The sequence below is a fragment of the Manacus vitellinus genome, unplaced genomic scaffold, assembly GCF_001715985.3.
Source record: "Manacus vitellinus isolate BGI_N305 unplaced genomic scaffold, ASM171598v3 scaffold_7_pilon, whole genome shotgun sequence".
In the NCBI taxonomy this organism is placed as follows: Eukaryota; Metazoa; Chordata; class Aves; order Passeriformes; family Pipridae; genus Manacus; species Manacus vitellinus.
The window spans coordinates 23,046,818-23,059,230 of record NW_021940813.1 but is presented as its reverse complement, the minus strand read 5'-3'; the positions used below and the strand labels follow the sequence as shown (position 1 = coordinate 23,059,230).

Below are 12,413 nucleotides of genomic sequence, written 5' to 3'. Positions count from 1 at the left end.
AAAAAATGACCAAATACATAACAATAGCAATTAAATCTGAAGGAGCAGAACCATAGAGATCACAATAGAAGCCATGGAATTGCTGAGATTGGTTTAGGGTCAGATGAGCTGCTTTTTTTTGTCTGTTTAGACAACAGGCTATTTGGCTTGGGAACTCTGGGAGTCTAGGTCAGTATGCTGACTGGGAAAATTGGATCCCGTTGAAAGATTATAAGAATAGCAAACAAAAATAATACAAGCAGTAGTCATAGAGAAGTGACATTAAATATTTAAGTATAAATAATATTTATAAGGAAGTGAGGCTGAAGAAGTTCCAACTTTGTATTTGCAGACCATTCCAAAAAGACAGCCCAAACTGATGATCAAGCAGTAATTTACTAAATGCAGACACCTCCCAAAGTGTAACATTATATTAACTCCTCTACATACAGAATTATTTTACACTCAATTACTTTGGATGCATAAATGCAGATAATACCTAGCTCTATAAAGCTGAATTTAGAAAAAAGATTTTTTCAAAACAAATTACAAGTGACCACATATGCAGGGAAATTAAGGCACCCAACTTCTTGAAGCCAGTGGGAACTAGGCAGAAGCCAAATAATATTATGAATCTAACCCTGAAGCCATGTTCTGCAAACGCTTCTCGATGCAAGTAAATCTATGCCAGTGGATAGTGCTACTCACCTTCATAGGTGTTTGCAAGGTAGGGTTAATTCTGAATGTTTTTTAAGAAAAAAACTCTTGCCTAAGGTCAGTAGAGATTTACATCTCATCCATCAGCTGTTAAATTAATATTTTACTACTGAATTCTATGACAATTAGACCATATTTTTAATTTAAATGAACGCTGTCCTCATATTCTTTCTTTCCTCTGAGCAAAGCAGTTAAATATGTAGTGTTGAATTCACTCCCCTGGCTTTAGGTATCTAGAAGTTTGGGATCAGTGCTATGTTGGTTTACTAAGCTCCCTCTACTGTCAGCAAAGAGAAGCACCTTTTGGGGGCTATTCAGTTCATCCTGAAAGGTGGCTGACTCCGTGCAGAGGAGGAGAGTCCATCTCACAGTGATGGTGGGAAGTGATTCTGCCCCTCCACTCTGCTTTGTTGAGACTCCACCTGGAGTACCGTGTTCAGTGGGGCTCCCAAAATAGGAAGGACATGGACCTGTTGGAGCAAGTATAGAGGAGGGCTACAAAGATGATCAGAGGGCTGGAGCACTTCTCCTTGATGACAGGCTGAGATAGTTAGGGTTATTCAGCCTGGAAACGAGAAAGCTCCAGGGGACCTTATTGCTGCCTTCCAATTCCTAGAGGTGCAATACAAGAAAGTATGCAATGACAGGAAAGGGTGAATGGCTTCAAACTGAAGCAAGGTAGGTTTAGATAAAATATCAGGAAGAAATTCTTTACTGTGAGGGTGGTAAGGCTCTGGAACAGGTTACCCACAGAAGTTGTGGATACCCCATTCCCAAAGTATTCAAGGCTAGTTTGGATGGGGCTTTGAGCAACCTGGTCTAGTGGAAGGTGTCTCTGCCCATGGCAGGGGGGTTGAGATGATCTTTGAGGTCCCTTCCATCCCAAACCATTCTATGATTCTAGGATAGTTCATCTGCCAATGCTGTACTGGAGTCAATCACCTCTGGCAATGAGGCAGGAACACAGCAGTGCTGTCACACACCTCTTACTAGACTTTTGGAAAGATATCATATAAGATTTGCATAGAACCTTTAACTCTTGCTAAATGTTTGCAATATTTAGTATTTGATGACATTTACAGTAACAATTACCCATCACTCTTTCTCAGTTACTTCAAAAATCCATCACACATGCACAAATAGAATTCCGAATTTTATGAAAATTATTTAGCTCCAATAATATTTTGACAGGGAAAATTATTAATAAAAGGTTTTATTTTCAAAGTGTTCTAATAAATTCTTGTTATTCTACCTGGTTGCTAATGACTCCAAGATTTAGGAAAAAAAATTGAGCAGATGATATTTTTCAGATGACTGAATAGACATTGTGTTATTCCTAAAAGAAAATAAATGCTGAAAGAACCTGTTTTGTGCAAATGAGTGGGTTTATTACTTATTACACTTGCTAAAGACAATAGTTTAAAAATGAAACTTCTTTCTAGAGAATGAATGCAGATAATGAATGTGGTCTTCTAAAAGATTTTAACTCAGATTATGGAACAAGAAGAGACTTTTGTCAGTATTAATCTATCTATTTTAGGTTAATGGAAGGGAAATTCATTCTTTTAAGGTCTTATTCTTGGAACTGCTTTTTGTTCTATTTTTAAAACACCACTGCTTATATATCATTATTCCAAAATTATCTTTCTGAAAGTCCTGTTCTCAGCATGACACTAAGATGTAAGAGGACTTGTTTAGGAGGAACAATTCTAACTCACAAATTATTAATGGCAGTGCAAAATGTATGCACAGTATTAAAAGATGCATATTCCTCTTCTCTGGACATTTAATTGCATAGAGAACAAGAAATAACGGTACTTTACAACATATTTTGTCAGTGGTGGAGCCACATACCTAAGCAGGTGTCTAAGTCTAAGCATGTGAGTTTCTTTCTCCACTTTGCACCCTTTACCTCCTCTTGGTTGACTCAGGGAGACCAAATGAAGTAGATGGGCCCTTCTCTATTTGCTGCCTGTACTCCTCTTAGTTAAAACTCAGCCCAGGTATTTAACTTTTTTTTTTTTTTACTCCAGGGATTTCTATGCTTTTTGATATGACTGATCCCTTCTTCTGAGATCAGAAAGGGCCATGGGGGTTGAAACAGTAAGGGGTTGTCAGGGCTACTCCTCCCAAGAATTCAGAGAGGCACCACAGGGCAAAGCAGGTGGAGCTCAAACCTTGTGCCCACTGTAGGAATGCGTTAAAGCAGTCTGTTCCCAAGGCAGAAAGAAGAGTAAGGACTTTGGAAACGGGATCTTGCACAAGAGGACTGGCAGCAAGACTGCACGACAGGATGTTAGGCAGGCTCCAGGGAGAAGCCTCCACATGGCCATTTACAGGGTTTGCCCTGCAACAGACCCAGCAGAATTCCTGGCACTTGGACATAAGAGTGGAGTGGCTCTTTCTGCCATGATTGTAGTGAACTTCTAAAGCGTTGTTTAAATCTATGCCATGCCTACTGTCCAGTCATTTACACACCCACATTTAATGGAGACCAGTGGTAAGTCCAGGCTCAGGTGTTCACACATGTTCCTGAGCCCAGCATACTGCTGTGCAGTGCAACCTTGACCTCCTTCTGCCCCCTAACAGCCTCCCCTTTGGGACACCTCAGAAAAACATTTTGCCCTGCTACCTTATCACACACTAGAACTAGATCAAAACAAAGGAGCATTTCTCTCCTGTGAAATGCTACAGGACTAATTTTTTTTTTTTCCCCAACCAATCTGAGCTTCACATCTGCAGCTGAAAATAATTTCTCTGGATATACCTAATAATCTAAAATAGAGCTTTTTACTTACAACGATGCCTGGGTAGTAGCCTCCCACGGTAACATTTTCTGTTCTTGTGGTAGCTGCCAGACCTATGGTCAGTATGAAAACAGACACCACCAGCAGTGCAACTGTGAACCAAAGCGAAGTCTTTTTCCTTTTTGCAAACTGTCCTGTAGGGAGTGGGGAGGGAAAAAATGAAGAAAAAAAAAAAAAGAGAGTTTTTCATTGCAATCATGGCAGAACAAATAAAAAAGAATGGAAGATTTTCTTTTGTTAATCTTTTCTGTTGTTAAGGCACTGTTGTTCTCCTATGTAAGAAAATTTCTAGGAGAAAACAAAAGGAATTAGAAGCTACAGATTTAGCTACAGTTCAGCACAGCTTAATGCACATACATTGAGTACAGGTGTGAGATGAGTTTTTATTAAGCTGAACTGTAAGTCAGTGACAACAATAATTACACCTTGTCTTCAGTAACATTTATAATTAAATGTTGCTCACATTGGTTAGTCAGATCCTGCAGGCCTTAAATGCTTACTATGTGAAGTACCAGTTTGACTCTACCTGGCCAGAACATAAATAAATGTATATTTTAAACAAGATTATCAGAAACTCTGCATGCTATCATGAAAACAAATGTGCTTCTCGTATTTACTGGGGTAAGCAATCTGTATCCCTGAAGCAAAGCTGTAATAATAGTTAATCAGGTAATGATATATGAGACTTTTCAAACAGTAGCTGCTCAGTGAAATACATTCAGTCTCACTGGGATTTGGATTCAGATACCCCAAAGTGAAAAACAGCACCCTCACCCACAGCTTTCAGCCTGCTTCAAGGCACTTAACCATGTGAATGTGGTGGCATATCTGAGCTGCAGCCACAGGTTACGAACATCAGGGCCCCATCCTACAGTACAGACATACATAAGACCAATTTAAAAACAGCCATTCATACATGACCCTAACTAATGAAAGACACCCAAGCGAATCAAACTGTGGTCCCCATTTCTGGTGTTCCTGCTTTGAAAGGCAAGCCAAGAGTGTGTAGGATCACCCCTGGAGCACTGGGCCATGTGATGCCATGCTAATATAGACTGCATCTGGGCAGGGCAGAGCTCCTAAGAGAGCACAACCTGGCCACGACACAGGGCCAGTGTCTTTCCCTCCATGGTCCCATGAAGCTGCCTGCATACCCAGCTTCAGGAGAAGGCAGAGGCTGTGATATTCACTGCATACTGGAGGCAGCAGCTCTCACCAAGCAGCAACAGGTGAGAGGGAAAGGCAACTTGCATGGGTCAGGCTCTGGAGATGCCACTGTAAGAAACAGCAGGGGAAATGCAGGAAAGTCAAAAAGGAAGCAGAAGCCATTTGCAACGAGTCACTTGAGTTTTGTGGCCAGTTTAAAAGCAGGTAACTCAGTTAAATGTTTAGAGTTCAAAAGCCAGACTAGATTAGCGATGCCTGCAAACCAAGTCAAATTATTTTAATTAGTAAAAAAGTGCATTTATAATAAAAAGCTGTATTTGTTGACATTTCTCCAGCAGAGCAACCAGCCAAAATGAGTCCAGCCTTTTAGTATGAAATCCAGGCAACTTTTCTGAAGACAAATATCATCTATTGAGCTTTCATAAGTGTCTTTCACCTGCATGTACAAAGTCGTCCTGCTAAAGATCAAGAAATAACTCATAACAGTCTCCAAACACCTCTTCTCCAGCCTGTGTCCCTGCTGTCTGCCTCTGGCAATTTCCTGTTAATCCATGGAGGATCACTGGGGACATGGAAGCAGAGAGGTTCTTCATTAGCAATCAGTTCATCCCCAAGTGTGCAGAGTTGAAGACAGTTCTTTCAATGAAGCCTGTTCACATGGTCAAGAGGGAAAAGCAGACTTCAGATGTGACACTCCACAAGTCAGCTGTGCTTCCCACAAACTAAAATGATTCATTCAATGTACCTACCAGATTGTAAATAATATCTGAATGTCCTTGCCATACTCTATCATCTTTGAAAAGTCATGGAGATTAGGGAATCCCCAATAACTGAAGAAAGGTAAGTGCTCCACTTGTTTTTAAAAAGACCAAAATGATGATTCAGTGAATTACAAACCAACCAACCTCACTTTGGTTCCTGTGATGCTGGGACCAATCCTTTGTAGGACATTTCTGGCCACTTAAGGAAAAGGCAACTGGCAACAGCACAGATTTACCACAGCCAAGCCATATCTGACCAGCCCAGGTGGCTGCTATGGCAAGAAGGTTGGACTTGTGGAGCAGTGGATGTCTTTTACCTTAATTCTAGCAAGGCTTTTCGCAGAAAGAACCGTGTCTTGTGGAATACACCATCTAAGGAGTCTTTCTGCTGTGCCTTTTGCAATCGGATATGTCCATTGGCCTCATTAGTCACCAGCGTGCCTGTAATAAATGTGGGTAGAGCCTTCCTAAATCTTCGTTCACAAAGCCTAGCCATGAGATGAGAGCAAGGCTTTTAGCATGGTATCCTCCAGCACCCACATAACCCAGCTGAGATGTCATGGCTTGGATGGCTGGACAAGCAGATGGTTAAAAAATTAGCTGTATTGTTGGGTTCAGAGGGAGAGGTAAATTAATTTACTCTACCTGTAGGCCAGTAACAAGTGCAGTACCATGAGAGTCTGTCTTGGGATCTGTCCCATTTAATGTATTCATCAATGTCCTAGAGAAAGGCGTAGCATGCCCACTCATCAAGCTGGCAGATGACACAAAACTGGGGGCCAGTCAACCAACGCCTGAGGGCAGCATTCCCATTCAAAGGGATCTAGGCAGGATGGAAAAACAGGCCAGCAAAAACCTTACAGATCCAACAGACAGATGCAAAGTCCTGAGCAAAGGAAGCAACAGTTCCTTTCAATGATACAGGTAAGGGACTGCCAGGCAATGAAGCAGCTCTGCTGAAAAGGACCGGGGGGTATTGGCAGATGATGAGCTGAACATGAAGCAGCAGTGTGGCCTAGCAACAGAATCCTGGGCTTTATTAACAGGAGCATCATTAGTACATCAGAGGACCAACTACACCTATCTGTTCAGCCCTTTTTAGACCACATAATATTACACCCATTTTTGGGGCCCCAGTACAGGAAATGCATAAACTAACTGCAGTGAATTCCACAGAGGACTGCAAAGAAGGTCAGGGGCTGGTGCACTCGCTGTATGAGAAGAAACTGAGGGAATGAGGCTTGCTCAGCCTGGAGATGAGATGACTTTTGGCAGGGCTAGTAGCAGTTTTCCAATGCCTATGAGTTGTTGTCAAGAGAACAGACTCAGGCTTTTCATAATGGTGCACAGCAGGAGAACAGACAGCAGACAAACTGAAATACAAAAAAGTGTTTCAGACTGGGTATAAGGAGAAAAAAATTCAGCACTAGGACAGTCAAACATTGCAACAAGTTGCCCAAAGAGGTTGTGCTGTCTTCATCCTTGGAGGTTTTCAAGACTCAACTGAAAAAAGCGCTCAGCAATCTGGCCTGACTTTATAGTTAACCCTGTTCCGAGCGGGAGGTTGGAATAGCAACTTCCTGAGGTACCTTCCTACCTGTATTTTCCTATGATTCTATGGTTTTATGATAGTCACAACAGCTAGACTGAAAGTGGGTTGGGCATGTCTGCTCATATGCACTGTTACAAAACTGCAGCTACAATGCAGACATACTTCAATCCTCACAGTCATTGATCTATTACCACCTGCGCCTCAAAACAGAGGCAAATATCCAATTGGATCGCTTTTTCATAGTCCAGTTTGGAAACTCTGGTAACTACATGTTGCTAGCTATGAACTCCACCCTTATGAGAGAAGACTTGCAGGCAAGGAGGACAGAAAGGCCCCGTCTGGAGCAGAGGCTGGTACATACAAGGATGTGTTCTCAAAGACTGCCACGTGCTCAGAGAAGATGGGTAGAACTCAGATCTAAATTGGTTACTACCCAGCTTTCCTTAGTCATAACAATAAAAATCTTTAGCTATCCAAATGTGTATAATGACATGCATATAAGCCACCAGCATATTGGTAATATGCTACGTAATATTTGTAAAGCAGCATTATATCTTTGGATGAAAAAAGCTACAGCTGCAAAGAGTTCTCACTATTAGCTTCCTTCTGCAATTTTAGTCCTGTTGGCTCCCAAGATTTTTGAGCCTTTGTTTACTGCTGTTTGTAGCAGTTGCCATGCAATTTATTTGGATCTGTTTTTAACGTACATGCCAGCCAAGACCCAATGCCAGACTTTTGCTTCAAAAGTCCTGTCCACAGCTCAGACAGTGTGCCTGGCCCAGCCTTCTTCCCTGACACTCTCTGTGGCAAGGCTTGGACCAAAGGCTGGCCATACACAAGAACAGCAGTTAAATTAAGAGCAGAGGAAATGTTACTGTCAGTCTTTGTAGGCTGAATTTTCTTCCAGCACCTATGTTCCTGGGGTGCAGGAAACAGTTAATGTAGGCTATTCACTTTCTAATTTTTTAGTACTGAAGTGACTCTTAGAATAATTTGGACATTTATTACCTTTAACTTCTTTAACAATGATACGGTAAGAATATTAAAAACTCCTAGTCTGGACCTTAATGCAATTTAGTTATAACTTAAAATTCTTATATTTAGCACACCAAAAATCAAGGTTGTAGAAAGAAATTGTCTTGTCCTATCCTTATTAGCATTAGCTTGAGACTAGGGTCAACAGTGGATGTGATCATGTTATTACTTTCTATTGGCAATATTCTTTGGACATTTTGGCCAGCAAAGTACTAACAGAGTTTTGATACTGCAGCAATGGTCACTACAGATAAATCAGAGAGGTAACGCTGCTTCCACATCACTGGCTTTTGCTCTGTCTGGCATAGACCTAAATTGTGCATAAAAAGAAACAGTTCCCAAAACACTCTCTTCTTTGCTTGCTAAATGTTTGTCAGGCAAAGTACCTGCTAGAGCCATTCAGCCCAGCTACCACAATGGAAGAAGAGGGAATGCCATCAGTTAAGGAGGAGAGACACCAGACTGCTGCCTGCCTGGGACAGAGAAAGGCCTGTGAGGAGAGAAAGTGAGATGACCCTCCAGGGGTCAAACAGAAAAAGTGCCTGCTAAAGACCATGCTCTGCTGCATCCACAAAAAGACTTCTGTCCATTTATCAGCTGCAGGAAACAAAATTGTATTTACAATGCTCTGTCTTCAATGGCTAGGGGCTCAATTCAATTTGTAGGAAGACTATGGAAATATGAATGGTTTTGTGGGGAGGGTATATATCAGATTGTGAAGTGGTGGATCTCATGATGAATGGTAGGGTCTGGATTTGAACAAAACAAAGAGTGAATTTAAAAGGAGAATGAACTAATTAATGATGAAACATGTCCATGGTACAAAATGTGTCCAGTGGTCAAGGGAAACTAAAAATAGAGTGAAACAGCATCTTTCCACCTTGGAAAACTTGCATACGATTTGCAACCAAACTAAAAAAAAGTCTACATTTAAATTAAGGCAACTATCCTTTGCTAACTTCACTACTCCTTCTAAAATCTATCTTCAGGCGTCATAAAGTCTGTTAAAAAGTTTGGAATGGTTTTTGGCAAGGAAAGAATTGCTGTAGGATGTAACAATTTACTGGGATCACGATCACATTTGCTGAATATTAGCACTACCTAATTTCATACCTTCTTCTTTGATCTAGTTAAGGTGATCTAAATGGAAACACTTATTTCAAATAACACCCTGGCTTAATGTATATTAGCATCTTGCTATGAGAAAAAGGAGGGAACTTTTGTAACAGAAAAAAACCAGTGCAATACTACTAAAAATTGTGACATTTCAGAGAGTGGCATTAAACATATATACTAAGATAACATACTAAGTGGAACCTCACCATAGACAAACTGTAGTATCAAAGGTATCCACTGCTTTGCTGCTGTTGAGAAACTATTTAAGAGAAGATCTTTGGAGCTAAATTAATAATTTTTAATTATTGCAGTGCTCACTTCAGTGCCATCTCTCTCTCAGCTATGGTTTTCATTGTATATTTTCAAAACTGTTTTATGCCAGTGAAACTACATTAATCCTACACTGCCTCCCAAAATTCAATGTGATGGATTGAGATGCTTAAAAGAGATACTCACACCTGCTATTGGTGATTACTTTCCCTTTTCTGATTGTATGCTTGACTTGTCCAGAGTGCTGAACTAATTAAACCAGAGGCAACAGCATTTGTTTCAAGCCACAAGACAGCAGCTTTCATCAGGCCCATCTCTTACCTTTATCGTTAGTTTTTCAAGTAAGATTTCATGAATGTGTTATATAATTCACGACCACGCGTAACAGTTTACAATTCTATTACAATAAACCACAAACAAACCAAAACAAGACAGCAATCCCACAAACCCTGCTATACTACATAGAATAGCTATAGTAAGTGATATCATGCACTATCACTATGACTTCACTGCTTGGCAGCAATTGTTTCACCAGTAAATAATTTAATGAGCAGTTACTCACTAGTTTAAAGCTAGCATACAGGTACTTCTTTTTCCAATGATTACCTGAAAACGTTTTTAAGTTATAGCACTTCTTCCAGTGCCACCATTTCAACACCAACATAATTTTTCTTCCAAGTTTAAGACAAAAATTAAGATCTGATAATTTTTTTATCAAGCTGTTAAGATCCTTGAGTGCACAGCAAAGTCTCTGCTTATCCTTTCAAACACTACATGGAGCAATCCTTAGCAGTAAGTTTTGTATTTTCTGGACTTCAACAAATTCTGCTGAGATAATGAAATACTTGACCTTTCTTTTGCCTGTGTGTTTATATTTCAGGACGTAAAGCTGTAAACACAAGCAGCACACCACTTCAGCAGCGCACCACTCAACAAGGAGAAACAGGAGGAAGGAAACTAACCCAACACCTGTCCCCAGCCCGCCCCACACCTGCGGGCACCTCCACTTGCTCCAGCACGGTCACCGGCCACGGCCATCGAGCACGGCAGGATGTCTCTTACATTAATCTCCTGTCCGCCTCCCGTACCTATTCCCTCCAATGTTAAACCTCCAACACAGGGATTCACCGAGGGCAGCTGAAAGCTCTAAAGAAGGACCGGTATTTTTAAACATCTCCGCGAGCGAGAGGATGAGCGGCAGCGCGCACCGCCGGCAACCTCAGGCGGAAAGCCCCGGGGCACAGCCCGTAACCAAAGCGCAGAGGCAGCGGTGCTGCCCCCGGGGGAGCTCGGCGGTCCAGCCCCCGCCACCGGCTCCCGCTCCCTCTCTCCCGCCGCTGTGTCCCAGGGCTCCTCGCTCTGTGGGGCAGGTGCCGGCTCACCTGTGGGGTCCAGCACGGCCAGCGACCCGACGCCGCGGGGACGGGCGGCGGCACCATCATGTCCCTCGGGCACCTGTCCGCTCCGCTCCGCGCCCCGCGGCCGGCGGTGCCCGTCGTGCGGGGCCCGGCGGGTCCGCCCCGAGGGCAGCGCCCCGGGGCAGGGGCGGGGCGTTCCTGTCGTCGAACCGGCCCCTGGCCCCGACTCGCCGCCCGGCGTGTGTCGGTGCCCGTCCCTGCCGCCCTAGAGCACGGACAAGGTCTTTGTTAGTGCAGCCATCAACTGCTTAATCCGTCATATGTTTTACCCGTGCCTCAGCCTTGGCGTCACTTCTGGATTTGTTCTTGGCCAATTTATCACCTGGCAGAGATCAGAATTATCAAACTTTCCGTTTCGTCTTCCCTTTTTAAAAAAAACCCCACAATATAAATCAGAAATAAAATATCACTGCAACCAGAAATACTAATTAAATAACAGAAGCAGGCATCTTTGAGACATAGGTTAAGGTAGGCATAGGCTAAAACAGAAAACGTCAATGATCAAGAGATACCACAGGGCTGGTTTTTTTCTTACATGGTGTCTATCAATTTCTCATCCTCACTGTCTGGGTTTTTATTTCCACCGCAGATCCTGATTCCTGTTCTGCTGCAACCCAGGAACTACTGAATGTAGGGCTGTGTGACTTCTGTCTGAAAGAATCTAGCAACAACTGAGAAGAAACAGCCAAAGGCACTGTGCTGTTTTGGTGCCTGCTGCTCCTTTTGCATGACTTCTCTATAGCAGAGAATGTAACAATATTTTTTTATGGAAAATGTTTTTGATAGGCTACCTTACATTAAGGGGTATTCTCCCACTTGCAACAAACGCAACTCTAGTCAACGTTCTTGTTTTTCTTTTCCTCCAGCCTCTAAATGTATGTATGTATATGTATTTAAGTTCTTCAGTGTCTGGTTGATTTCCCCAGGAAACGGTTAGATGGAAAGACCCAACTTTCTCAGGTACTATCCCTGTAGCCTATGAAGCCAAGTAAGTTAGGAGCTAAGGCCAACCACAAAGCCACCTTTTTCTCTTTGCATTCTCTAATTTGGAGGGTTTGAAGAAAGGAGAAAAATAGGATGGAGGTAGTATTTGTACTATTAATTACTAATTTTTAATAGGATTTTGTGACTAATAGATTGAAAAGACAGAGATGGTGATGGTACAAATAAAATATTTATTTGAAAGTGATAGTGGATAAGAGTGATAAAAATGCCCCCAAATCTGATAAAGACCCTCAGATTCAGGAATGGCTACGAATAGAGATTTTCATCAACACTAAATAGCAGCAAAGGTCAGGGAAGACTTTAATTCCCTAGACAGTTTGGAAAACAAAATCCATATACAGCATGTATTTTGAGTATGATGGGCAATAAACTTTATTTACCAGCAGCCACTGAACAGTCTCAACAACCTACAAGGAAGCTGTTCTATAACTCTTTTCAGTAAAATAAAAGAATATTATAAATCCTTTTTAAAATAATTTGATTATAGAAAATAACCTTTGGTGAATGGCTCACATTTTTTACTGCAAATTTCAGGAGAACCAAGAATAGATCTAGTCCTCCAGTCCTGAATATCTGAGGGCAAAAA

General features: G+C 41.8%; 1 protein-coding gene across 1 annotated transcript in view; it reads right to left on the bottom strand.

Moving 5' to 3' along the window:
• TMEM255B (transmembrane protein 255B) overlaps positions 1 to 10,442 on the bottom strand; it is a 68,174-nt gene extending 57,732 nt beyond the window's left edge. Inside the window, exons 1-2 of the mRNA XM_029964768.1 lie at positions 10,367 to 10,442; positions 3,495 to 3,637 (exon numbers count right to left, since the gene is read on the bottom strand). Of these exons, the coding sequence (XP_029820628.1) occupies positions 3,495 to 3,637; positions 10,367 to 10,442 (219 nt within the window). The remainder of the gene's footprint in view (positions 1 to 3,494; positions 3,638 to 10,366) is intronic.
• Positions 10,443 to 12,413: the final 1,971 nt, after the last annotated feature.